This window comes from Xylocopa sonorina, chromosome 7 (assembly GCF_050948175.1).
Source record: "Xylocopa sonorina isolate GNS202 chromosome 7, iyXylSono1_principal, whole genome shotgun sequence".
NCBI lineage: Eukaryota > Metazoa > Arthropoda > Insecta > Hymenoptera > Apidae > Xylocopa > Xylocopa sonorina.
The window spans coordinates 4824069-4851668 of NC_135199.1; the positions used below are offsets into that span (position 1 = coordinate 4824069).

The 27600-nt window shown below is 46.0% G+C and overlaps 2 protein-coding genes across 5 annotated transcripts in view; both read right to left on the reverse strand.

The window, feature by feature from the left end:
• LOC143425435 (uncharacterized) overlaps positions 1-24458 on the reverse strand; it is a 105590-nt gene extending 81132 nt beyond the window's left edge. The window contains exons 1-6 of one of the 4 annotated variants that reach the window (XM_076898204.1): positions 23983-24458; positions 22413-22539; positions 22086-22215; positions 21827-21991; positions 21412-21613; positions 21197-21321 (exon numbers count right to left, since the gene is read on the reverse strand). In XM_076898204.1, coding sequence (XP_076754319.1) covers positions 21197-21321; positions 21412-21613; positions 21827-21991; positions 22086-22215; positions 22413-22539; positions 23983-23986 — 753 coding nt within the window. In that variant the 5' untranslated portion in view covers positions 23987-24458. Of the gene's footprint in view, positions 1-21196; positions 21322-21411; positions 21614-21826; positions 21992-22085; positions 22216-22412; positions 22540-22996; positions 23211-23328 lie in introns of those variants that run through there. The other 3 variants (XM_076898205.1, XM_076898202.1, XM_076898203.1) reach the window with 3 other exon arrangements.
• Positions 24459-25154: 696 nt separating this feature from the next.
• On the reverse strand, positions 25155-27269 carry LOC143425448 (tubulin alpha-1 chain). The gene is made up of 3 exons (XM_076898231.1): positions 27112-27269; positions 26426-26648; positions 25155-26342 (listed from the first exon to the last, which is right to left on the reverse strand). The coding sequence occupies exons 1-3, from the start codon at positions 27112-27114 to the stop codon at positions 25216-25218; spliced, it is 1353 nt and encodes a 450-aa protein (XP_076754346.1). The 5' UTR covers positions 27115-27269; the 3' UTR covers positions 25155-25215.
• Positions 27270-27600: the final 331 nt, after the last annotated feature.

A 27600-nucleotide genomic window follows, 5' to 3' on the forward strand; every position in this document is an offset into this window, starting at 1 on the left:
GGGGCATGCGCCAAGGCATTATCCGATTGTATCCACGTTCGCTCTTTCTCGAAGCTGTCCTTAAACTATACTATTCGTCGAGAATCGCGTGACCAATGTTGCTCGAGACGACGCGAATCGCTACTACCGATAGACTGGGCTATCCTCGACAATAACAAAAGCAAGTAATAACGAAACACTAAAAGGATGTCTATCAAAATGCATCACCCTTTCAGTAAATATCTACCGAACACGAACGACAGAAGCGTACGTGACATTGTATAAACATTTCCACTGGAGCCGAGTAATCGATGTTAAACCGAGAGTAAACAAATCGCAAGATAAAACGTTCGCAGGCGGCACGATAACAAAATAGAAAAATCCGCTGGTTTCGCAACGCGTCACACGGACGAGGAAAACTCGAGAAAATAGCAGGATACGTTACCAAAATGTATATCCACTCCAGCGTCGATCGAAAGCACGGTCAGACGAGGGCGCACGTGAGTAGTCGGTCGGGGACGATCGATCGCAGGTAGAAAAACCGGCTGAAGAAGAGGCGATCTTCGGGTCGAGACGGCGGGCCGTAAAGGAGAACAGGAACTCCTCTCGCGCAGAAGAAGAAGAATACACGAGGTGAAACCACCAACCGGCATAACCCGGGCCGCACTAGTCGAGCCACGCTCCGAGAACACTGGGAACGGTTCGTTCGTACGGCGCTGCTCGCCGGCACATTTCGCGTGGCCGCGTGCGCTCTGGTTACGTCGCGTGTCGTATGCGCGCCGCGTCCACTCCTCTTCGCCGGGTCCGCCACACGCTCACCACCGTGGACCAAGCGACGACGCGGTTCTCGAGGTATTTCGCGGCTTCCAACACCGCGTCGAACGAATAGAACGAACGGACGCTCGAACGAAGGGAATGCTTTCGATGTGCGCGGCACGATCGCGGGGAATAGACAAAGAACGGAAGAGAGGATCTCGCCGGCAGGAGATGAAGAAGGGAAGAAGAACGCGAGAGGTGGGGTATCGGCTCCGAAAGAAGGAGGATAGAGAGAGAAAGAGCGAGAAAGAGAGAGAGAGGGAAGAATAAAGAAACGGTTGGAACGGCTGGAACGACTGGACCGGCCGATGGACCCGAATGGAGGATGGCACGAGCACGCCGGAAGGGAAGAAAAGGTCCAGAAGAACCCGGAGTCGTCTCTGACCTAGAGGTGTGCACGGGTGAAACAACGCGCACGCGAAACAGTGGAGAGGGACGGAGAGAGAGGGAGGCGGAGGTCCCTCTTCTCGATCGAGATGACGGGAACGACGCGTACGATGCGTACGGAACGAGAAGAGAAGAGAGAGAAGAGAGGAGGAACGGGAATCTTGGAACAAGGTGCGCGCCACTGCGTCCGTCCACCGACGGCGACCGTGGAACGGCGAACTCTGCCGGTTCGTGCAGCCGGCGGCCAGCTGGTGAGCTCGAACACGCTACGAAGCCTCTCGTTCGCGGCCGAGCGCTCGCCTTCGGCTAAGATCGGCACCAAACAAAACTACAAACTTTGTTCGCCGCCCCTTGCGCCGCCGCGCACCGACGCGCGGCGACGCTGAACACCACCGGCACGCCGCTCCTGTTGCTGCGCTTCGTTTCCCGCGTGCGCCAACCCGCGCACGCACCGCACGGCCACGGATCCTGGGGCTACGGGTTCACTCGCTACACCACTGCCGCCTCGTCGCAGCTGTACACTCGCTTTGCCTCTCATATAGGGTGCTCCGAATCGTAAATGACGTGCGAACGAGAGGAATGGGGGAATGGAAACAGTATTAAACGACCATTTTGAAACACGCGACCGCGTTCGTAAACAACCCCTGGAATCTATACTTGAACCTAAACATCGATTAGAGCTTGATCCTTTCGCTTCGATTGGTTGGCGTTCGCGTCTATTCGTTTTATCACTCGTAAACGATACTGATATACCATGGATATGCTATGGTATCAACGTCGATAACAGCTATCGATCGTTACGCTATTTATTCCATCGCGAGTAATTATTTCCGTGTCGATTGCGACTTAACGAACACCCTGTGTGCACCAGAAAAACACGTCGCCGCGGTTTTTCCTGCTCCGAAGGCTGGTGCTGCCTTCGCGGAAATTTTCCACCGAGCACCGCGCGCTTTTTTCTTCTCCTTCGGCTAGAGCCACTTGTCTATTGTCTTCGGCTATTTCTCTATTGTTCGCCGTTACCGTTCGCGCCTCAGCTTCCTTTCGTACGTTCCAGCTCGCTTCTAGAAGGATCGACCACGCTTCGCGTCGGTTCAGGGAAGGGTTGGCCGAAGGGACAGTGCACAGGTTCGTTGCTCGTCCAGATCGGAGGCGTTTCTACCTTTTGGAGCATAGCTAAAGAAAAAAAAAGCCTTCTTGCTCCCATTCGCGTACATGGATCGAAGTACGTACACATTTTTCCAACTCCTTTATCTCGTCCACGATAGGCAATGGCGAAGAAATCCGAGGATGATGAGCAAACGGCTAAACAGTTATTGCGAAAGCTTTGATCGGCAACGGCCAGAGAAAATAAGGTAGATAACGTGCACCGCGGGACTCGAAAGTCAGCTGGATAGGAGAGAATGGTCGTCGGTTTCCTCGTGTTGCTCGTCTTTTTCGATCATTTAATGGCGTGATATCACGGGTGTTATATCACGGACACCCGGCTGTAATAAGGTGTACGTATCCGTGGGCTCCGTGCAATTACGCGCGGATTGTTCGTGTTAACGTGTAAGCCGCCGAGGCGAAATTGTTTCACCACCCGTGCCTGTTTGTTAGTAGTTTGCAACATAGTACTCTCCCGGCAACGCTCGTTAACACCGCGCGGGCTGACACGTCTGATTGACGTATATTGATTATTACATTAAAGGAAGGCTACTTGTAATTGAAGTTTCGATCGTGCCGGAACGATCGGAATAGGCAGGTTGCGGTCTGCGACACTCGTAGCCGGACTTTGAGTCCTGTTAGTTCGTGATGTCTGAAATCACGTGCTCGATTTAAAAATATCCATTCCTTTTTAAAATTCACTCAAAACAACAAACATCCCGAGCAATATGCAGTCTATACATAATATTCATAAGAACGGGCGAAGATGTAAACCATCGCGAACGACATTTGTGACGTAGATCGGCAAATAATCCTTGGGACGGTGCGAGATCTGCTCGAGTGTTTATCCGAATCCAGAATTTGATTCGAACCTCGAGGGGAAAACGGCGGCGCGCGTTTAACCAGCTCTTAAACAAACTTGCCACGGTGAGAAGCATCGATACGAATTCGTAGACCTCCCTGGGCGCCAGTCCCCAAGTCACAAACTCTTTTTATAGACCCACCGTGCGTGGCACCGCGCGAACAAACGAATAGAACGATGGCCAAACGTAACCGGTCCATGAATATTAAAACACCCTCCAATTAAATCGAACCGTCCGGCTGATCCGTCGTCGAACCGGCACACCGGGGAGTCGCCTCAATTAGCAAACAATGCGTTACCATTCCCGTCCGGCAGAAGCTGTCACGGTTCTACTTTCAGAGGACGAGTGCGACGACTCGACGATTCCCGCGCGCGGCCTCCTGCGAACCGTGCCGTTCCACTCGTCAACGAAACGTCTTCTCGTATCGTCGACGGAAACGCGAATTCACCAGGGGGCCGCGGCTCGATTTTACAATGGCGCATTGATCACTTGGCAATGATGCATTTGTCACGAGCGCGGCGAGAGAGCGAGCCCGTCGGAAGGAGACCACCGGTGGAATCGTCAGAACCGACTGACAAATTGAATTACCATGCGTGCGTTCCATGGACAAGAGCATTGGGACGTTACGCTCGTTAACAATCCTGTGGCTTCGAGAGAAGCTTTTTTTTGGAAATTTTTTTGTTTATGCGACTTGCCAGAAGATCGTGCTTGGAATTGATAATGTACTAGTAATTTTTCTTAGTTTCAGTAGGCGAGAGGTAACAGATTGATCGATTTTTATGAGGATATTGAGATTTCAAAGCGTGGAGAGTGATTTTGGAGAAATAAAGTCGACAGAGAGTCGTCATATTTGTGATATGACGATGATAATTCGTATTGCAAGTAGTCACGTCGGGGACAGAGAAGAAATGGAATGCACACAACGAATTTCGTGTACGAACGCGACGTACCAAGTAAATTTAGAAAAAGGATATCAAGGATTCATGAATAAATGAAAAATCGTGTAGATACTTTTCGACGGAAGAAACCGGTTCTCCAGTGAAACATTAAATTCACCGAAGGATAGAGACGATGAAAAAACTGGCGGCGGATACTAATTAAGGAAGTAGCCACGCTGTGTTGAATGTAGCACGTCGCGACGATAAAAGGATAGCGGTGCCTAAACACCTCGGCTAATTACTCAAAAAAAGTCCATTGTTGCAGATTTGATTAGCCGCGGCATTCTGTGAAACGGCGATACGTACCCCGTATTCATTGCTCGGCTAATCTGATTACCGTTGCACGCGCAACTTGCGTGCAGTTACTTTACGAAGTCGCGATTTTCATCGTGAAACGATCGAACGGTTCGATTCTTCCGGAAATCAATCAACTCTAAAATAAATCTGCGAGTTGCTTTGACACTTTCCATTAAATTGGGTACTCGAAAGCTACATAGGAATCCTGCAAACACAATGGATGCTCGGAGGAAGCACAAAAGATCGTAACGAAATTTTATGAATGAGATTTACATTTTTTCCATTTGCATTTCGTCCTTTGTTTATCGCGACGGTGCACCATTATTATTTTCGTGTGGGCTTCCCACATTGTCCCCCGACGAATTTCGTATGCGCTCGAAAATACATGAGACGCCTTTTGCATTATGCATGCACCCCCTGTCCTGGTGTTTGAGCGGCTCAAACGCCGTTGATAAGACCCGGATACGGTAAACATTTTGGGTGAATTCGTGAAAAGAAATTTTTAAACACGGCGCGAGCTCAAATAAATTAGAATGAACGCAAGATTCTCCGTATCCACGAAAAGGGCGTATAAAATGTTTGTTTAAAACTTGATACGCCTGTTTGAACGAGGAAAAGGAATTTTATCGAGCCATATGTACCCCATATACCTAATTAATTTGTTAATACCTCGTACACGTACATAAATAATTCATGCGCTAATCTAATCGCTCCTCTAGAAGACATTATGCTAAATTTAACGAGCATACATTAAACTGTGCTTCGCGCAAGAAGATCTAAATTAATTCTAAACTAATTCGCACCGCGAAATATGTACGTTCTTTCTTAACACTGTAATCCGCGATACTTTTTCCTCGCGTCGTTTACAAGTTTTTGACATTTCGACCACCTCAATTCCAACGCGTTCCGTATGATCCAACGATTAGTACCATTAGCAGAAAAATGGAACCTCGAGAAAGAGAGATAGAAAAGAACGCTGTTTCTCGTGGAAAATTTCACGATTACGCGATCACGAGTGTGCTACGAAAATAGCGCTGAAGCAAGAAATGGGAATACGAACGTCTACGTCAGGGAAGATGATTAATTTTCCATTCGATTGCGAACGTTTTCCATTGCGAGGGAGAAACAGCTCGGTCCCAGGCGGAGCGGGTCCGTGCGAATCTTCGGCACAATGCAGCCGGCTCGCTGTCGTAAGTCGGAAACGGAATCCAGCAACGCGGAGGATCGCACCGCGTCGACGCGAGCGTATATCGCGTAAAAGTGCCCCGCGAGCGAACGTGGGAAGTGGCACCCGGAAATGATCAGTGGAACAATAATCTGACGTGGCGAACGTGACGAAAGAGCCCGGTGATTTCGACGCCGGGGCGAGAACGGGCGAGGTGCATCGCGCGCCGCGAAAGACGCGAATATGGCGGGATGATCGATAATTGACCATCGAACGAGACGCTCGTCTGCTGACTGCAGCTAACGAGCGTTTCTCGAGAAGATGGATTTATGAGTTTCCGCGGTGAAAATCGTATTAGCCGCAGGAAATGATGGAACAGTGGTGCGAACTCGCGAAGGGAACCGTGTCAACGTTTAGTCTTAAGCGGATGAAAAGCAGGCGGGAATAATTCGGGACAGGATCTTTCACTTCGCGTCGAGAGTGATCAAAGATTGGCAATAATTCACGGGACGGTTAAATATTTCGTCCTGAATCGAACAATGAAATTTGTGCCTCGCGGGGCGATATTCTTGGTCATTGTATTCAATGAAACGTAGACCTCGCACGCGAAGAGAAGTATAATTGTGGGTTACGACAGGAACAATGCGCTACTCGAACGACGGCGGTACGCCGCGATTCGATATTCACTTTCTAAAATACGCGAAAGGAACAAAACGCTGCCAGTCGTTATTTTCTGCTACTGTTAATGATTATTTCATGCCACCTCGCTCCGGCAACGATACAAGCGCGCACGCTATCCCCAGCTGACGAAAGAAAACGAAACGCTCGCTGAACCGACAGCCCCTCCTCGTCGGAGCCTGTACAAGCAGTGATAACGATAAACAAACTCTCTCTCTCTCTCCACCTATTTGCCTAGCCAGCGAACACGCTGTAACAATGCGCGATCTGCGTTTCATCGGTCTGTTCGAGGCGGAACCGATTAAACCGGAATTAACGAGCGCGGCCACCGGAATGCGTCCCGAAAAATGTTCAAGCGGGTGAAGGAGTAAAAATGAGGGAACAGATCTAGCTTTCAAAACGTTCAAACACGCGCATACCACGAAGCAGAACCGATATTCGTTTTGCAAATACAATGCTCCTCGAGGTAGTTGTATCGCATCCGTTGCTGGCATTCCAGAAGCTATTCCAATACGCAGACAGAAGATCTGAGGGTACCGTGTACCAACGACAACCGAAACGAATGTCCACGAGTGCTCGAATGACGGGACACTTCTCTCATTGTACACTCAGTCCGCTGCAAGGCAGCAAGACCGCGGACGAAATCAATTTTCGATCGATCCAGGTGTGAAATTGCGAGCGTCGCGCCGCGAGGCTGCAGCGTCCACCCCGCGTGTCTCCACGCAGGGGTGAAAAGGGACCGATAAGAGGACAGGTTGTTCGCATCGAACGTGCAGCAGGCTTGTCGTACACCAGTTCCGTAGGATCCAGCGTGTCGTCGTTTAAGCTAGTCACCAGGCGATAAATCAACCCGCGATACGGTGCCCCAGGGACGTACAACGACCGCATATTTGACGCGTTAACATAATCGTTTACCGTAGTAAGAAAGTATAACGAGAAAGCTCTGTTTACGCCGAGCCACGGGGCTCGATCGGTAGACAAAATCGGTGCGACGACACACACACACACACCACGGGACGATTAACGAGCAATTAATTATCGGAGCCCGGTCGAACCGCCTCTAATCGCGATTCAACGATACTAATTGCCGGTTGAATAACGGTAATTCGTGGTCGATGCGCGACGGATGATAATACGCGATAGAACTCGATTACTCGCGGTACTAATAATTACCGGGGTGCGATTGTGTAGAATCGGAGATTCGCGAGTGAAATCACGCGGCGAATACCCTTGGTAATCTCTTGGCAAGCTGTCGGTAGTGGTATTACCGTGATTTACCGGTTGCCAGTGTGTTAACTTGTTACGTACCACCGTAACGATCGACCGTAGAAGCTTCGTCGTAACTTCGTCGCTCGTAATTGCCCCGGTGACTTATGCGTCACGGAGGGATTGTATTTTCGATGCGAAACGTAGCTACGCGTAAATTATCAACACGCGTTATCGTTTGTAGCCGCTTGGAAGAAGCTGGACAAAGTCGTTTCCGTTACGGCTGGGCAACGCGACTGACGGGTAGCTTCGGCCTTTCTGATTTACAACGGCATTACCGCGTGTAATAAGACTGGGAGGGTTCAGACCGTGCCTTTAGAAACGCCGCTAAATCTTCGACGGATAAAAATGCTACGTTCGAACACGTACGTGCAATCCGCCTAGATACGCGCTAGCGCGAAATTGAAGCGTCAAACAATCACGTACACCACCAACGATAAGAATACAGGGGCGAACAGAGTTAGAAGCTCCATTAGAATAATTACAATCGCTGCCATAAACGTCCAAGCGAACGAGTAAACGATCGTCCACGCGACTTCGTCGGTCATTCAGAAACTTCTAACGACGCTTCTTGTCGCCTGCAACGTCCTCCATAAATCATAGGATAACCCGCGAACGCGTTTGTACACGGTTAAATCAGGGATCGCGAAAGATCCACGGGCTACGTCTTCGTCCGTGCGCGTCCAAGATGGCCGCGAATAGCGCACCCTCCAAGAGAACCGTCTTCCTTCGTGCAGCGTCGTCGACACAGGTTGTCCCGTCGCGCGACCAACATGGAAACCAGAAACGATTCTCACTACTCCCGCCTAGGTGTACTCAGACGCGTAATACCAGTGCGTACGAACGAAAAATCCACCGCCGTGTACCCGTGATAGCCTCGCTCGAGCTGAACGAGCGTGAGAGAGTCAGAGGACGATAAGGTGTCCGACGTGCTCTACCCTTTTACAGCGTTCGACGCCACAATATATAACGGGTCAACGACAACCCGTCCGGCGGCTTATCGAGCCGCGCGACGATAGCACGCGATACCAAGAGACGAGCCTGATAGTTCATCACCGATTATTACCATCCACGATTGTTTCATCGAGGTGCGATGGCCTTTCTTTAAAGATAAGATTTCTTTTAGGGATGTGGGTGCAGCAGGGGTGAGTTTTTCCGTGCGTGCTCTACGATTTGCATCGTGATTAAAATTGACAGCTTTATCGTTCAACGTTGTGTTTGCCTGAATAGAAACAGGGTCAAGGATTGAGCAAAAGGAGCTTTAGAAATTGAATGGAACTGAAAAATGGGATAACGTAGCAATTTCTCTCGCGATTTCAAATGGACCAGTGTGTCGACCATTTTTAGGAGTTAAACGACCCGCGATCTGTAAGAGAACAGCTACGCGATGACTATTGAAATCTCACAATCGGTCGAAAGCTGGTACGAATAAAAGGACGTTCTATCGCATCGACAACCGCAATTGAAACGCGAGCAGGCATTAATCTTAATATTGTTCGTGATGAATCGGTTTGAACGTTCGCTAGAAAAATTTAATGCTCGTCCTCGCCAAGATCAGACCGGTTGTTAGAAAAAGAGACGTAAGAACCGTTACTTCAATGCTGATACGTTAACTCGAAATTTATTAGTTTAAGCCCGTTCGTCGGTGTTTTCTCGATCGTAAAACGTTCTCTAATTAAATGAGACAGTTATAATCACCGGGGGAGGTGAGAAACAGGGTATATCCGGCCTTGAGCGCGTTTAAGAAATAATCACTGGCATTACCGATACGTTGCTGTAATACTGCAACTTTTAATCCTCTATCTTCTATCAGAAAAAGGACAAACATATATAATAAATCAATCGATTATCTGAGAGATATTAAGCTATACCATTGAAAAAATTAAAAATCGTTTAAAACTGCAAACATTGTAGATCGACGCAAATTTTTATCCTAGCATGGAATACTGCTAACATACATCCTTTACTAAAAGAGGAGCTAAAAATACCAAACTATTACAACTTTATAGCACGTTTCACCGTTCAGAATGTACATAATAACGAAAGCACGCAGATAACCGTCTCTGGCATAATTTCCGCACGTATTTACGATACCAAAGAATAAATATAATAAAACGCGAAGAAAGTGTAGATAATCATGGCAAAAGGGGTAGCGTGAAAAAATTCCATGCGTAAAACAGAGAGACGTCCGTTTACGTAAGACGATTATCCCAAATCTACGCGGGCGATTATAATAATCTCTGTCCTTTCGCCTCCGCTTCCTGGACTGTCCAGAAAATACCTTTCTCTTCCGTGTATCTAGCAAAAAACAAAAAATCGCTCGCGGGAGCCAGGTGTCGCGACACGATTCTCCCCGCGATGAAAGTCTCCGACGATTTTCCCAATCGCACCGACTTCCACCGTCCGTACACACACGCGCGAGTAACCACCGTCGGACGAAACGATTCGAACAACGAGAGGCAGAAGAAAAGAGGAAGAACGCGAGTTGCGAGGACGAAAAAAAGGCCCGTTACCTAACGCTTTCTCGCCTCGAAAACTCTCGACGGCTAGGTGAAACACGTCGGTCACCTGCAGCCAGAAGACGTCGAAACGTCTAACGACGGAACACACCGTCGCCGGGACTAGGAAACAACGGACAGACGCGGAAGACATTTGAAACGGCTGTTGCCTCGCGAAGGTAGACGCGATGGATGTTAACCCGTCGACACGGTTCGATCGATCGAAAAACGATCTCTATGGTAAATCAGGATGATTGATCGAACGTGGACCAGGCTTCCATGTAAACCGTGCATAATAATGCGCTCGCGCGGCCCTCGGCAGCCTCCAGCCACTTTCACGCGAGCCACGACGAGCAGCCACACGGTCTCGGATGAAGCCCGCGAGGGGGAGATTCCTCGATGACCCCCGCCGCCATCATCCTGCTCGACCAGGTGAACCACGGTCTTGAAAAATCGGTCCACGCGGCTACGACCGTACTGCGTGGTCGGGGCTGTACACCGGGTAACTGCGCGGGTGGCTCGCTCGAGAGTCCTTTCGGTGGTGCTTTGTTTCGTTCGGGCCGAGGTCGACCGGCTGATTTTATTTGCTCCTCTATGGTAACGGAGAGGAGTCGGGTTTCTGGAAACTCCGTTCGTTCGAAAGCTTGAATTTTTCGCGATGCAACCCCGAAATATTATCCTGGATTTTTTTACGGGAATTCCTGTAATCGTTCGATGAACGACGTGGAACGAGGTGGAAGCATATCTCCGGTGGTACTCGTATGGATTCCATTTCAGTAGCGCGGCGATACAATCAGGTGTGGCTCGTGCAAGCGAACGAATAATGGAATAGAAAGGGTGGATGGTGAAATTCATCAATAATAATCGAGAGGTAGCGCGGACTCATTACAGTTTACGGTACGCGTACTTACCGCGCACTGCCATTCTAAACGCTTATTATTTATTGTTTCTTATACCGCGGCTGTCTCCATTAATAATAGGAACGCATTTGTAAATCCAGCGGGGAACCGGGACCAAAAGAGTAATTTATTGCGTGCTCGATACAATCAGCATTAAGTATCATATTCTACGCTTTCTTTCGCGATAACGTTTCCCAGGGTAAAAGCGTACGATTCAGAAAAAAAGGCACTTCCTCCATTTGGACGGGAAATTAATTAACAACCGGATGATTATCCGGCCTTTTATGCTTCCTACTTTTTTTCTGTCCGCGTGTCGACTCTTGAACCGCGATTAACTGTATTGCGGTAATAAAACACGCGTGCGCACGAACGTCGCTAAAAGATCGCTAATTGCGGAGCTCGTTAAGCTCGCCTCCCATCGATTTATCGTACGAAAATCGAAGAGAGCCCGTTCGTCAACAATTAAACTCCCATTCGGTCCTGATTCGAGCGGACACAGTGAAAGGCGCGTACGACATTCCGGCGGACACGTTTTCCGTTCGATTCGCAACGAGGTGAACTTGATTGCGCCCAACGAGCCAACCGTGGAAACAATGCACCTCCGAACCGCGTAATACTTCCTTTAACGAGAAACTAATTCCTACCGTGTAATTAACGCGCCGCTGACGTTTATTAACGAGGTGCGACCGACGAGGATGCGGGGCTTGGCGATCAGAAAAACGTTCTCACGCGACGAATAACGCGCCTCGTGGTCGACAGAACGAATTCGATCGGCGAAGAGCGGTCCTCCTCGAAACCGATCGAACGAGCGATCTTTTGCACGACAACTGTGGCTCGATGACGGAAAACAGAGATCAGCCACGCGATTAAAGCACCGTATCAAGTAGAAAGCGTTCCCCGTCGATCTCTGCATCCCACATTTCATTTTTCAAATGAGACCCTATTCTTTCAACGGCGACGTAACTCTCTATGACCTACTGTAACATTCAAATAACATTTCACGGTGCAGCGCGAGCGCGCGCGGAACACGTCGTGCCAGCAGCCATCGGGACTTTTTCTGTTTCTCCAAAACCCGAAGTTTCTTCGGAACCGTCTGGTAGGCTCGCATCCGATCGAAGCTTTCGCGCCATCGTGTCCACAAACAGCGGGACGACGCACAGGCGTTCAGAATCGCGAGGCGAGTTAACGCTGCATTATAATAATGTGGGTACAGGAAGCAGGCACGGTGTCTCTGGAGCAGCGGCCGACACGCCGTTCGCAGCACGGTTTATTACAGCCTCAAATTGTTTCAATTGGTCTTACATGCGGGACCGAGCTCTTCAACAAATTCCTCTACGCGGCCATTGTTCCCCTCTCGTGAGTCACACTTATCTCTCCCCGGCTGCCTCCGTCTGGGGTACCTGAACTTTCACTCGACCGTAAAGACAACCGTCTTGTCTTTCCGTAACGTTGATAAATACGCCGACCGCCCTCCTATCGAGGCACGAGCGTTATTTAGATCGCGAGCGATTCGCGCGCCGGTTCAATCGCGATGGGAGATCGAACGAGAGATCCAACGAGTCACGCGGGGAAACGCGTTGCCTGGTAATCGCTCCTCGGTGTGTTGTTCCGCTGAGAGTTGGGATTTTGAACAGAAGCACGTTTATCATAAGCGGAGTATCGATTGAGCAGCGAACGCAGTCTCACGGTAGGCTCGCGCGCGGTCGATTGCAACAGGTCGCGACGAACGATGATCGAAGCTCCCGAAACGCATGTCGCGAACGAGAAATTTCGTCGGTTAAATTTCGAGAGCGACGCGAACGGTTCTTGCAAAATGAAATTTGTCTGAGATCAGCACAGCTGAGTAGGTTTCGCTGTAGGTTTCGTTAGCAACATTTACGTGGAGCGCGTCACGTAGGCAGAAACCAGTCCGATAAGAAACGAATCGAAAAATGTGCTCCGCGTTAACGGTTGCGTTTAATTCTACGTTGCGTTCGAAAGAGCAGAAATACGTTGAAATTTGCATTCGAACGAGTTACTCAAGTTCGCACGCATTCTAGACGCACGTGTGTACGTGTACAAGCGCGCGAGATCCCGCAGTCGCCGATCCAGACAAGCCGTAAAACTGCACTCCCTTATCCAAACATCATCAGCCCGTTAAACCACGCTCGCGCGGCTATCTACTAGTAAGAGTGGCGAAATAGAAAGGGGGCCAAGGTTCGTCAGCCTAATTGGAGACCCTTCGCCTCTCATAAACTCCATGCATCGCGGCGCCTTTTCAAAACGCTCATTCTAATCACCTCCCACATACGCGTCACGCCTGAACACGACCGCCGATAAATTCCATTAGCCAGGAGCGATCGTTGCCCAACCGACGTCTCCGATGCAACGCGTTTGCGTAAACAACGTTTAACCTGCGCATCGACCGCCCGATTATGGCGATGCCCGTCGCCAAGTGCTATTTAACCGCGTAAGAAACAACCCCTGATCGCGCTCGACTCTCACTGGAGCACGTGGGCAGTTGCGTCTATGGAACAACGAGAACGTTACAACAGGGGGGCAAAGGCTTGCGTACGTGTGTACGCGTGAACGTGCGGTCAGGAACAGCCGAGCATTATACTTCATTAGATACCAGTTTCGTCACGCTTTCACTCGAACTTGTCCAACAATGAGACACTGAATTCAAAATGCATCTCGGCTACCCCGCGCGCGAGAGAGACAGAGAGAGAGAGACTCGATCGTGACTCGATCACTTTCCACGGTCCACGTTGTCGTTCCGCTGGACCTCGTAGATAAGGGTACTCGACTGATTGGCAAGAGCAACGGTTCACCTCGCGCATCTTTACGCTACCTCCGCAGAGAAATAGTCACGTGGAAACGTATTGAAAATCTGCAAAGGTCGATCGCGCTTCGAACCCGCTGCTCCTCGGCCCGTTGCGACACAATAGCCGCTCGCGAACAATGCAGTCGAACACGCGACCGTTCTTCCTACATGGAACCGAGACAACGACGAACACCGCTGGCGAGTAGCTACGACTACCGTTATCATCGATTCCCCGTCGATTATTTTAATGCGACGTTACGCAACGCGTCCGTGATTCCTGGCAGATTCACGTGCTCCCGAGCAACGGAGTCGCCGGACAAATCTGACGAATCCTATTAAGCTCTCGAAGCTGAGTCGCGTTTGAGTCAGAGGACGGGACGGATGACGAACTTCCCGCGAAAACGAGCAATCGCTCGCCCCGTGGTTCCGCTTCGTCGAACCGGAAGGATGATCGAGCGTTTGAAAGGGTTTTAAATCGTTCGAGGCAAGAACCGGGGTTCGCGTGTCAAGGTGGGTTCCGGTGATTCCATCGACGACGCCCTATGCTCTGTTTATCCGCTGTGAAACGAGTAAATTTTCGCGAAACATCTTTCCGCTTGATCAGACCTCGCTTTCAATTTCAGCCTCGTTACGCGCCGCCCCGTGAGAAAGTTGTAGCGACAGAAACGCGTGCTCGCAGGTCCGCTCGTTTTCGGGACGGACCGACATTGAGAAGCGACTAGCTCGCCGTTTAACCGGTGATATTAATGACCGCACAACGCGGCTCGATTAAGAACTAGGATGCGACTCGCTCGGGTGTGTTTCAACGTGTTCGAGTCCAATTAGGGTGGATGTCGGGCATTGTCGTGCCTGATCTTGCCAGGAATTAACGAGTACCGTTCCGAACGTTGCTCCTTCCGCTGATAACGTAATTATAAAATAACTAAATCTGTCGCCGGTATATTTAGTTTCGCATTCTTCGTGACCAATAAAGGATCGCGGAATGGACGCGGGCCTGTGTTGGTTTTCTAATCCGATCCGCTTGATCCGCTCTTCTTATCTAGGCCGTGAGAAACTTAATGTCGCGTTACGAAAAAGCTTTACAAGCACGCCACTCGGTACTGGCCGCCACTCGCCCGTCCAGGCTACGTAAATCGCAACGTAAACAAACTTGAATTTACGAGAGAACCGCGTTCGATCGCCGCGCGAACCGTTAAAGAAAGCGAGGGTCATTTTTCCTTTCGCGGCGCTCGCGCTAGATGGCTAATTATACGACGCGGCGAGCATCGATCTAGGTGTTATTATAGTCGCCGCTGCGAATTTCACCGGATAAGATACGGCGAGTGGATTTGCATAATAAAATTTATGGAAACACCGCTCGTCAATTAAGCCGCGTGACGCAGCGGCGTCTATTCATTTACGATACCGCGAGCGTCCCGCGGTGAAACCGCTGCGCGTCGATGGAAAACCGTGGCAGTTACACTTCTTAAATGAGCGTAACGTAAATCAAGAGCCAGGAGGCCTGCTGCTTCGGAGAAATCGCGAGAACGGAACAGTTTCCAGGGTTTTCCTTTTTAACGTGCCAGGATAAATAAACCAACGGCAGATGAATCTCGTCGACGGAACTTCGCAAGTAATCCAGCCAGCTCGAAGAACAACTCGATTACGCTTTCGAAGATCCTCTGGAACGTTCGCGAAACTCGCGGGAGCTCTCATCCACGGGGAGCCTTAAAACGACGTCCAAAGACCGATCGAGATAAGAACGAGGCTCAAACATTCTGGTCGACGGGACTTTGAAAGTCGATGTAGATTAGAACCAGGGAGCAGCCAGGATAAATTGAACCGCAAAGGGTTAATTAAACGCGTACGTGCACGACGTTCAAAACTGGTCGTACAGGCGTTTCGGTGATAGTGACCCAGTAGTGGGAACCGGCGTAACGATTCCCAAGGTAGCGGTACCCAATCGGAGCCCGATGGTTCACCCTACGGACGCATCACCGCTTCCTGGTAAACAATTAGACGCGACTTGCTCCAGATGCGCCGACTACCGTTGCACGGCTTGATGATCGTACACGATCGACTGCAATCGGGACCGATCTGCGGCCCGCAGCGTAAAATATGATCGAGGATTTCGTCTGCTCCTCGATCTGTCGATCTCGACTTCTCGAGGACTGGCGAACGGCGAAAGAAATCGTTCCATCTGCGTGTCGGCGAAGCATTTCACGTCTGTCCATTGTGACTTGGTACGAGAATGCCAGGTGGAGCAGGAAGGCGTGTGTGGAAATGATCGATCGAGAAGATTGTTAGGATAGAATCGAGTTAAGTGGCGCGGAATGGTTTTGTTATTTCTATTCACGGGACACCAGATTGCGAGAGCCGAGATCGTTCTTTGGCACTTAATGAGAGGAATATCGACTGAATTGTTAGAATATGGGAACAGACGTGGAAAAGATTTTTTATACAAGATTGTTCAAGGTTTTCTCGTCGGATTCTTGTTACTCGATGTCTCCTTAAATGGAGAACGACGGATCGCATCGAACGCATTTCAATGTCGCAATCCATCAATTTTTTCTTGTGTCTTTTTCTTCCATTCGAAGTTCCGTATCAATTTCAAGGGACAGGAAATAGAAATGACTCGAAGACAAGTATCACGCGATAGTATATCGTGGAACGAGTATCACATGGAAATCCGATCCTCTGGATCGCAGTGCTAGCCCAGCGAAGCATCAATGCTACCTGGCATTCTAGTTGCACCGTAAAGTAATTAATCCGATCGGCTCCGTAACGTGTCAATAACTCTGTCGCGGATGCCAGAATTCTTCCCCGCGACTGTACGCCATCGCCGTCCGATCGAAAGTACGCGGGATCACGGTTAATCGAATCAATTACCATCGATTTTTATGCCTTTCTTCTGCATCGTTACGGAGCATAATTAAGTAATCGCGACCGCGATCGTGGGAAACTCGCGCATACTTCAGAAAAGTATGACATTAAATCTGAAAATCTGGGTCGCCTGCGATTTCTGTGCAGCGAAACGTCCACTCTCGTTTGATACGTTGTTATTTAAAAAAAAAAGGAAACGATAATTACGACCGTTCGTACCTACGCGATTATAATAAATTTGAACGCGAGCTGGCAACAATTCATACGCTAACAACGCGAAACGAATACGACAATTTGAATCTTACGGTGAGGTAAATGCACACGCGACACCCACTTGGTTTACGAACTGACGAACGTATCGTTTATTTATCGTTTCGCAGGAACGGCAGGGGCGAAAAATTAAACGATTTACGATATGCAATTTCGACGGGCACAATAATAACGACACTTTCACGTCGTTTAGATGCAAATGAACGTGTAATCTGAACTTAAATAAAACAAGAGAATTCTCGTTGAGCGTTGCATAAACCTTCCAGCTACGTGTGTAAATAATAATGTAATATTGGTTATTCCGGCCGATACCAGGCTGTAATTTATACCGGACGCGGAAAGGTTCAGAGATCACGGGTGGTTTCATTTCGCGGGACGATGGTAATCGATTTCGCGGATGTGAAGGAAAGTAAGAGTTTTCCTCGAAGTAAGAAAGAAAAAATGAAAAGAAAAGATCAACTCTTCGTCCTTTTTCCTTCATTCGAATGTCGAGTAACGAGAAAAACATTTCGCTGGAAACGTATCCGGACGATGACTCACGGAATTGTTAACAAGCCGGAAGCGAAGCGTTTGCCTTAATAAATTCTAATTACGTGGGAAGTGAAATTAAATCGCCGTTAATCAGAATTCGAGATGAAACATTGTAAATGAAATGAAAATTTATGCGAAAACCATTCGACGGTTTATGTAAATGCGGAATAACGTTGGCGATCGTGCCAGCGGATAGGCCGGTGAACGAAAACGGAAACTGTCCGGATATTTCAATGCACGCGAGACCGATTAATTAGCCAGTAATCATTAAAAAATCTATGATACCGGTTAGAAAGGATTAAATAGAAATTATCAACACGCGACGTCGGTAAGCCACTGCTCGCGCGTATACGTGTACCTTCTTCCTAGCTCATCCTTCGATCGGCGATGTCAGCCTCGTATCCGATGATCAATGAAGTTGCACGATTTACGAGCACCGACGAGCATTCGTAACACATGCCTACCTGGGGACAGTCGATCGAAGTAGACAAGTCGAACACCACGTGTTTCGATCGAACATCACGAGTAACCGGCATCGATCTCCATCATCGTGCTCAAATTCTACCGATCGAACAATCTAAACGCGCAACGATACGCGTCGCAAAATAAATTATGCGTTCTTCTCTCGGTACACATCGTTATCGTGCACGGCGTCGTGTCTTTCCCATTTTTCCCTTCCTCCTTCTTTCATTTCCATCCTTTGAATCAGGCTCGCACGCGACCTTAATAGCGACTTTCATTTTATTTTCACCATTGAATCGAAGAACAGCGCGTATGATGGATTAATCGCTTTATCGCGAGACTCAATATCCGCGTAACCGTTAATGAACGGTGCGTGCGAAGCGATTCGACTCGCGATTCGTAAGAAAAATCAATCCAATGCTCGCCGCGCGGCGATCGAACAATGAGTTCCTACGAAATTAATTAAACCGCGAACCCGCGAGTCAGCGATGATAAATGTTCGAGTGACCGACTAGCATTGGCACTGGAAACATTGAACTTCCATTACCTGTTTCGCGTTCCAACTTCCAAGAAGGCTCCGTTTCAATGTCGGGTAAACGCGATTTAGAATTTCTCGAATCTCGTACAAATTTTTGTTTCGCTAAGGCTCAGAAATTCCGCTCGATTCGAGGTTTGAAACTGAACTAGATGGGATCCTCGTACCGAATGTACCAACTGCTTTCACTGCGCGACACTACGGGGTGAGCGTTACGCAACCAGGAAGCTGGGTCCACGTTAACGGAGCACGCGTTCCAACCTTGACTATTTTTTACGCGCGTAACTTGGAAAGAATTTTTAGAATAGCTAGAGCATAACAGGATGTTCGAAACGGCGAATTTTCAGTTCGGCAGCGAAGTTGCGGGATCTCGTGGAATTTGCTTAAAACAAACAAGCCTGCCATGTGGCCGTGTCGGGGAGCAATGAACTGGGGCATAAACAAATTTATTCGCGCCAGCTTAGAGAGCTAAATTTAAATTATTCGCCGGACGCTTCCGTTCGATTTTATCGATCGACACCGCGAAAGTGAAGCCCACGCCTACAGCTAAATTTCTAAAGTTCGACGTGCAATCGAGTCTAATTTTTATTAAATTAACGTTTCAACGGAGACTTTGGAAACCTATTTTGAATATTTTTTAAATGAGGCCCAGAAACACGTATCCGAGCTAACAGAAAATGCTACAAGAAGGAAAGCTACTTTCACTGTCCCGCTTATCAAGATTTTTTTCAGGTCTTTATGAGAACGGGAACGCAAGCTGCATTAAGGATCATCCAAGTCTCAATCGATCCTTAATTCACCACTCATCGTAGAATCCATGAGAAACTACACGTTTCTCATACACCAGGAAATGAAACCGTTCTAAATTGCTCTCTTTTACTTCCACCTAATGCACCGGACGAAAAAGGATAAGTGTTATGTTCATTATGTTTTTTGCCACTCGATAACGTGTAATTTCGCATATCTATAGTAAACGATCGAGACCTCTCTTGCGTAACATTAACTTGGTATAACGAAGCCACTTTTACGACATAAATTTAATATCAATTTTCAAGGGCTATTAACGTCACCTAAAAACGGTAATGGCTTCTTTCTCGATCCTGTAACGCTGCGAATTAATATTTTTATACGCTACGGAAAACGAAAGAGTCGTGCTCTTACGGATTTTCCCGGTGCCCTTTTTCCGGTGACGTTCAAACGATACAGTTGCACCGACGGAATCGTAAATGTTCCATTTGTAATCAATTTGCATTTCGTACCTCCGTGATTTGCTCGACAGTGACACTTGTTATGTAAATTAATATTACTATTGACGAGGCTGGGTGAATCTCATTCGTTTCGATGTGCACGCAATGAACGTGTTACACTCTCGTAAAACGGAGGCCTACATACGCGTAGCTTGCACCTAGAATCCTTGAACTATAAAACTGAAAGTTATTTACCAACATTTCACGTAGGAACAGCAATCTTATTATTACGACACGAGGATTCACTTGCAATTTCTAGCAAAGCTACGTACACCTATTATACCATCCGATACGTCTACGAACATGGTAAACTTACGTTGAACCTAGTAATATATTACACGCTTTGCTTAAAAAATCTGAAACAATTATACCCAACGCTCGAACGTGAGGAAACATAAATATAAACGATCTTTTGAAATGCAACGCAGACGACAAGAATGTAATAACGCTCTTTCTATGCAATATCTATCGGCGTATAGAAAAATTGAAAAACGCACACGCTCGCAGCACCAGCGCGTTATGCACCGCACAATACTTGCAGTAGTAGTTATGCACACGTTTACGAGATCCAGTATGTATCACGTTTTCTGTTGGGATGCAATTAAGGGGGGGAGGTAAGGAGCGAAAGAAGAGGATAGAAAACACGGTAGAAAGATACGGAACTAGCACCGAGTCGGGTTCCCGACGCCCACCTGATCATACAGCACAGAGTTGAAAGAGAATCGTGCTGAAACTGAACGTGCATCGTCTCGCCATGACAAAAGTAAAACTTACTCCGCTATCTTTGCTCGAGGTTGCACAATTAGAAACGGGAAACCGCAGCGAGAACACCAGGTACTAATCGTCGACTATTAAATCCTTATTAATTATTCATGTTGAATCGTAGTGAACTATAGTCGGATAAAATTGTAATTTTTTGGTAGAACGCAACGGATGCTTATTTTAGCTTCTTGAGATTGCTTCCTTCATCTATTAGCATTTCTCTGCACGTGCTACGAGATGGAAATGCACACGTGCCACTAAATAGCGCTAGCAATTAAAGGTTAATCGTCACGGTTGCATCGAGAACGGGTTTCACTTGCTTTCTTAAACCGCGTTTAATAGATTCGCGCCCCGTTACGCGTACCTCAAGCATGCTGAATATAATTATTTACTATTACCGGCGTTTATCCTTTACGCCTGCATAAGTGTCCGTTGTCGACCGTTTCCGTTAACAATAAAGAGATATTTCCGGTATATGTCCGGCTCGCGAACGGAAACGGCGTGTTTATAATATTGATTTGCCGCGTTAATGATTGGTGCGATGAATTGCATCGCACTCCGTTCGCTAGCATTTACTTGTGACTATGAATCTACTTCTACAAGCAGTTTAATCTTCGTTTGCATTCTGTTTTTCAACGAAATACTTATTCAAATAATAGGCTATAGAATTGATATAAAAAATTTTTATCAACCCTTTCGACGAATATTTGCACGCCGTTACAAAAAGCATAACGCATAATGTTAAGTAAATTGCATTAATATCGTATTAAAAATTGCTCTCGTTATATCACTTACCATGTGCTCTACCGCTTTCTCTTCGAGCTCCGCTAAAGTCCAGTTCACGTGAAAACTCAAGGGCTGAAGGCGAGACTCCATTTCGCGGAGCCATTTCCTCAAACATTTTACTTCGTGCTCGAAATCTGTTACGTAAATCTTTCACTTAGGAGCTTTGAATTCGCAATGTGAAATTGCAATGCGGGAAGCCTTTCATTTGAACGGAAAGAAATTACCTGCTGATATATCTTGTTGGTTAGACACAGGCCGTTCGACAGGTGCCATAATTTGTTCAACTAATTCCCATTTCGCATTTAAATGGTCAACCCGCCACGCCACTTCATCTTTCAAAGCAGGGGCACGTGACACTAATTTTCCAGCTTGCTCGTTGAATAACTTTCTTCTGTACGCCCTACGTCGCAGCTCCTCCATGTGAGCCTTAAATTTACATTTAGTAAGTAGAATATAATTAATCGATCTCTTATGCTAGCGTTACTCAGCCTTCAACCGATGACGTCAATTTTTACTCGGTAATAAATGTGACTCATTCAATATAACCTGGCATACTCAATGCCAGTTAATTCCAAATATTCCGATACAAAAATCTATTCCACGATCGGTTGATGGCAAGCATACTTAAATAATACATACCGCACGCAGACTTTTGTCTAATAAATTTTCTTCTTTGCAATAAACCAATTCTTGAAGAACCCTCAGCCATGAATATAATTCTGAGAATTGACTACTAACTTCCTTAAGACTCCATGATTGTGTAGATACGTCAGTCTCATCCCATGTTAGTTCACCGTTAGCTTCCTATTAATTTGAATACAATCAGTCGAAGCACAAATGTATAACATGTATTCCTTTGTGTCTGATTACATTATAAATATTTAAATAAAACACATACCTTACAACTATCTATCAAATTAGTATCCATAATGTAGTCATAATCAGATCGTATCGCTGCCCAGAACTCATCTTTGCAGTCCTCACGATTCGTCCACAAACGTTGATTATGAAATTGCTTTGGATCCTTCCTGTAATACAAATACAGCAGTTATTTCCTTATACATCAACAAATGCCACGGACTAACATACTGTTATTGTTGGTGCAAGTGATACATTTATGAAATTGGAAATCTTTATACATTCGTTACAATGAATATAATAATTCAAATAATGGTTGAAATATTAGATAGCTTAGAATATGTAAAATGCAAAATACTACACGAACCGTTTCTTTGTGAGACTGTTGTATGGCCTTTCTATCGCTACCCCCGCTTGGCCATGCTTGTCTAAGCTATGGCTGAGCGGCTGAAGCGAAGATAAGGAGAAACTCATCTTCATGGCTTTGCAGTGGTCTGTAATGTACAAAAGTTCAGGTGAGAAAAGCGATTATGAACGTTTGTCGTGCAAAAATAAAACATAACGTAAACATATATTATGACACTGTTCTGTAACAATATACAAGTACTAATCTATAATGACTACCAAGCATTAAATTCTAGCATCGTGCTTAATTTGTGAAAAATATGTGCTTTAAAATGATACACGTTTAACCTTAAAGACGCAAGAACCGAGGTACACAAACAAGTGTTCACGGGCACACATATATTTACAATACGTATCTTGAATATAACAAACAAGTACGGAGGCTGATAGAATCAGAAATAATAATGTAACACATTCGAATCTTGGTAAATGGCAACAGTTAAAATTACATGTCAAGTTAATTACAGTTTCGACATCGTGTTAAACACTATGATACATTAGAGAAATTTAATCAACATATATATGAAATATCACGTATTCTCGTACATTCATCCTTGTTTGCGAACATCGAGACAGTTGCATTTAGTTGTATCTTAATTTACAAAGTGACAACGATATAAAGTCAGGATTATAACCTCTAGAGTCCCTCGCAAGGATATTTTCCCGCATTTCGAAACTGTCAGACGTATTTCACATAATTCACCTGCCACGTACAAAACGTTTACATCTCACGTGTACGAGGGTATAAAAAATATTTGTGAAAGCGGCATTTATCGCTCCATTTTTTAAATGTCTACATTACAATAGAAAAAAAAAAGGAAACACTCGAACACAGTGCATTCGACACAACACCAATTGCAACATCTTTTTTTTTCTACCTGAATTATCTTGAACGCATTGGTCGAGCACACGTGTAGGTACAGCATTTAGAAGTGTTAACGCGTACACGCTGTACACACATGCAATTCGACAGGTAGAGCGTCCCAAGTATGTATACTTTATCAGAAATACATGAGTCTCGTATATGCTCCGGCTTAAGTTACAAGATAAGCACACAACAAGGATTTACAAAGTCGTTTAAACGTTCGTGCCTTCAACACTGGGATACTCACTCATTCTTATCGTATACAGTCATGAAATAAAGTTAACATTCTTCGATGTGGTCTCAATTTAAATATATTATTCAGTACACGGGTAAAAAAAAATGCGATTGAGGAAACCGGAGAACGTTGCAACGAGAACTCAAGTTGGAGGGGCTGCACTCCGTTGCATACATCCAAGGTACAGCCTCTGTCGTGCAAGTGGGTATGCAAACATTATAACGATACACAGAATACATCGATGCGTCTACTTCTGTGGTATTTAATCGAATATGCGTGAAATAATCTATCATCGACATTTGTCGGACACCGTCACTTAGGTTTCGATATTGCATCGATGTTAATATTGTATCGATATTCAAGCCATGGTTTTTACATCCTTTCCCGAGGGAAACGTTACTGAAAACTTTTAGTAATATCGCATTCACTCACTCATATTACTGGTTGCGATCACGAACAGACGGGCGATCCATTTGGGAGCACTGTTAATTACTTGTCAATAACATTTGCACAATTTTTAACCCAACGAGACCGCCAATTTTTTTTTAACAAAATACCGCCTTACACACCACTCTGCACACCGACATGCACCAACGTGCACTGCCGTACTGCGCATGTGCGCCCGCGACAAGTGTAAGGAGCTACGACTCATGGCGGATTCTTAGTAAGATATCTATTCTTGTTATTGGAATAAAGCGAGATGAACTGATGCGTAAGGAACCGAGATAGGATAGAATTAGGAGAGATATTCTCGTATTCGCAATAAGAAAGTCTAAATAGAAACGATAAATTGTTAGACAAAGTACTTCGCGCCACGTAGGTATCACATGGGTGTATGCATATTTTTAAAGTTTACAGCGCTCCACTATTCAAATAGAAAGGCACTGGTATCGAAATTAACTATTAAGAATGTGAAGCTATTAGTTGTTAATTGGCGGTAAAAGAACAATTAGAAAAATTTAATTTTCCCTGTAATTTTTTCATTTTCATATTTTAATATATTATTTGTGCAAGATTTTATTATATGTATCGTATGAATCACTTTATTGCAGTGTTACGTGTGCGCAAGCGCCTTATGAATTATGTATGAAATAAATTGAGGTGTTGAATTTAATCCTTATACATTTTTATTTTGTTGTTAATAAATATTGACAATAAATAGAAAACCACATGCTTCCGCGTTCTTGTATTTCATCATATCTTTGTTTCCCAATATCAATCGTGATATAATCTTTATACGAGAACATAAATTCATGTTACCCATGCTAAGAGCGCACATAAATTCTAACTTTTACAACCATTTTCTGATTAATTTATACGTTATTAAGATATAAATTTAAACGAAACGATTGATAATGGTTGAACATATAAGTAATAAAAAAGGAGTATTAAATGTTTTTCTTTACTACTAAACACATTAAACTTATTGTTTTAAATGTTCTAGAACTTCTTGCAACCTAACTTCTAATCTTTCTTTTTATGTTTTGCAAATAAATATATGATCCATTCTCTTCGAACATAAAAACGTGACTATTCGAAATCTAATGATTCAAGGTTCGGGAAAATAAACAAAGGACAGGTAGAATTATGTGAAACAGCAACAATTGCAAACCAATTCGTTTATTTCGAATTGTATTTCATTGAAAAACCTCGACGAAGGTCAATTTAGTATTCCTCAGCTCCCTCACCCTCACCCTCTACGGAATCCATACCAACCTCCTCGTAGTCTTTCTCAAGAGCGGCAAGATCTTCACGTGCTTCGGAGAACTCACCTTCCTCCATACCCTCACCGACATACCAATGAACAAATGCTCTCTTGGCGTACATTAAATCGAACTTATGGTCAAGCCGAGCCCAAGCCTCTGCGATAGCAGTGGTGTTGGATAACATGCAGACAGCACGTTGCACTTTGGCAAGATCACCACCCGGCACAACAGTGGGTGGTTGATAATTAATGCCAACTTTGAAACCAGTTGGACACCAATCAACGAACTGAATAGTGCGTTTAGTTTTGATAGTCGCGATGGCTGCATTAACATCCTTGGGTACAACGTCTCCTCTGTACAACATGCAACAGGCCATGTACTTTCCGTGACGAGGATCGCATTTCACCATTTGGTTAGCCGGCTCGAAGCAAGCGTTTGTGATTTCCGCGACTGAAAGTTGCTCATGGTAAGCCTTCTCCGCGGAAATTACAGGGGCATACGTGACCAATGGGAAGTGAATTCTCGGGTAAGGTACTAAGTTAGTTTGGAATTCCGTCAGATCAACGTTAAGGGCGCCATCGAAACGAAGCGAGGCAGTGATCGAAGAAACGATTTGACCAATTAATCTGTTCAGATTGGTGTACGTTGGTCTTTCGATGTCCAAGTTACGGCGGCAAATATCGTAGATAGCCTCGTTGTCGACCATAAATGCACAGTCGGAATGTTCTAAAGTGGTGTGGGTTGTGAGAATTGAGTTATAGGGTTCGACCACAGCAGTCGAGACTTGTGGAGCTGGGTAAATTGCAAACTCCAGCTTCGACTTCTTTCCGTAATCCACAGACAGACGTTCCATCAACAGAGATGTGAAACCAGAGCCAGTACCACCACCAAACGAATGGAAGATGAGAAAACCTTGGAGTCCAGTACATTGATCTGCTAGCTTGCGGATACGGTCTAAGACAAGGTCGACAATTTCCTTGCCAATTGTATAATGACCACGGGCATAATTATTAGCTGCATCCTCTTTGCCTGTGATTAGCTGTTCCGGATGGAAGAGCTGACGATAAGTGCCAGTGCGAACCTCGTCTGGAATTAGGTTTATACAATAAAGCTTTCATTGACCCTGAACATGTACAATCTTCCAATCCACCCACAATAATCATACATACCGACTACTGTAGGCTCTAAGTCGATGAAAACAGCTCTGGGAACATGTTTTCCGGCACCCGTTTCACTGAAGAAAGTATTGAAACTGTCGTCACCTCCTCCAATGGTTTTATCTGACGGCATCTGACCATCAGGCTGAATGCCGTGTTCCAGGCAATACAGCTCCCAGCAAGCATTACCAATCTGGACTCCGGCCTGGCCAACGTGGATTGAGATACATTCACGCTGAAAAAATATTAATAAACGTTAATTATCGATCTTCATTATCAAAACGGTGCTCGTCAATCAAATGTATTTAATCGCGTTCAATTTCCATTCGAGAAGTTACCGCTCCATAAATAATATTAACAGATATTCGCGAACTATCGATCGCGTCGTCGTCCAAAATGAGACGCACTTCCCCCCTCCCCCACCATTCAACGACTCGCGCAAAACAACGAAATCGCTAATCTACGCGTTCAGATATCTTGCGTACACGTTCTAACCTATTTCGCAGAGGCAATGAGCGATTATTAATGAGGTCGCGAATGTCCCGATTATTTTAACGGTATCTAAACGTTAAATATGAGTCATAACGGAAAGGGCGGAGCCGGCCGGTACAAGCGAGGCAGCCAAGTTGCCTCGTCTCATCAACGTCGCAAATCCAAGAATCGACCGTATCTCTGATATTTTAACGATATCCACTTACCATTTTGAAGTCTGGGGTTTTGTTTTACGCTCTTGCAGAAAGTGAGCAGTCGATAGTTGGAGCAAGTAATGGAGCTTTTGCTATCAACCACACACGATGCACGGTCGAACACCAAACGATTAATGCGCGAGTGACGCTCGCTGCGGGATCTTATACCCACGACTATCGACTCTTTTGGCGCACGGTCATTGGTCGCCAGTGACCTCACTCCAGCCTCTGATTGGTCGACGGGAGACCGCAGAACGCCAGGCCGTCTTCACGCATGTTTTCTACTCGCAAAATATAGTACCTGACCTCCTCTCATGCGACATTTATTCTATTGATTTTACAAATTTCAATGGGCGCAGCGAGGAAATTGATACGTAATGGCCTGTTCATTGACTCGATATCTATTGATTTACCGTGGAATATTCGTTGCGAAGGAATACGATATTTATATTTTACTATTTACTCAGATGGTGTATCGAGCTACGATCCAAGAGAATTAAA

Coding starts and splice junctions, on each gene's coding strand:
- LOC143425448 (XM_076898231.1), bottom strand. Junction 26,343..26,425: donor CTTAGAGCCTACAGTAGTCG/GTATGTATGATT, acceptor ACCTAATTCCAG/ACGAGGTTCGCACTGGCACT.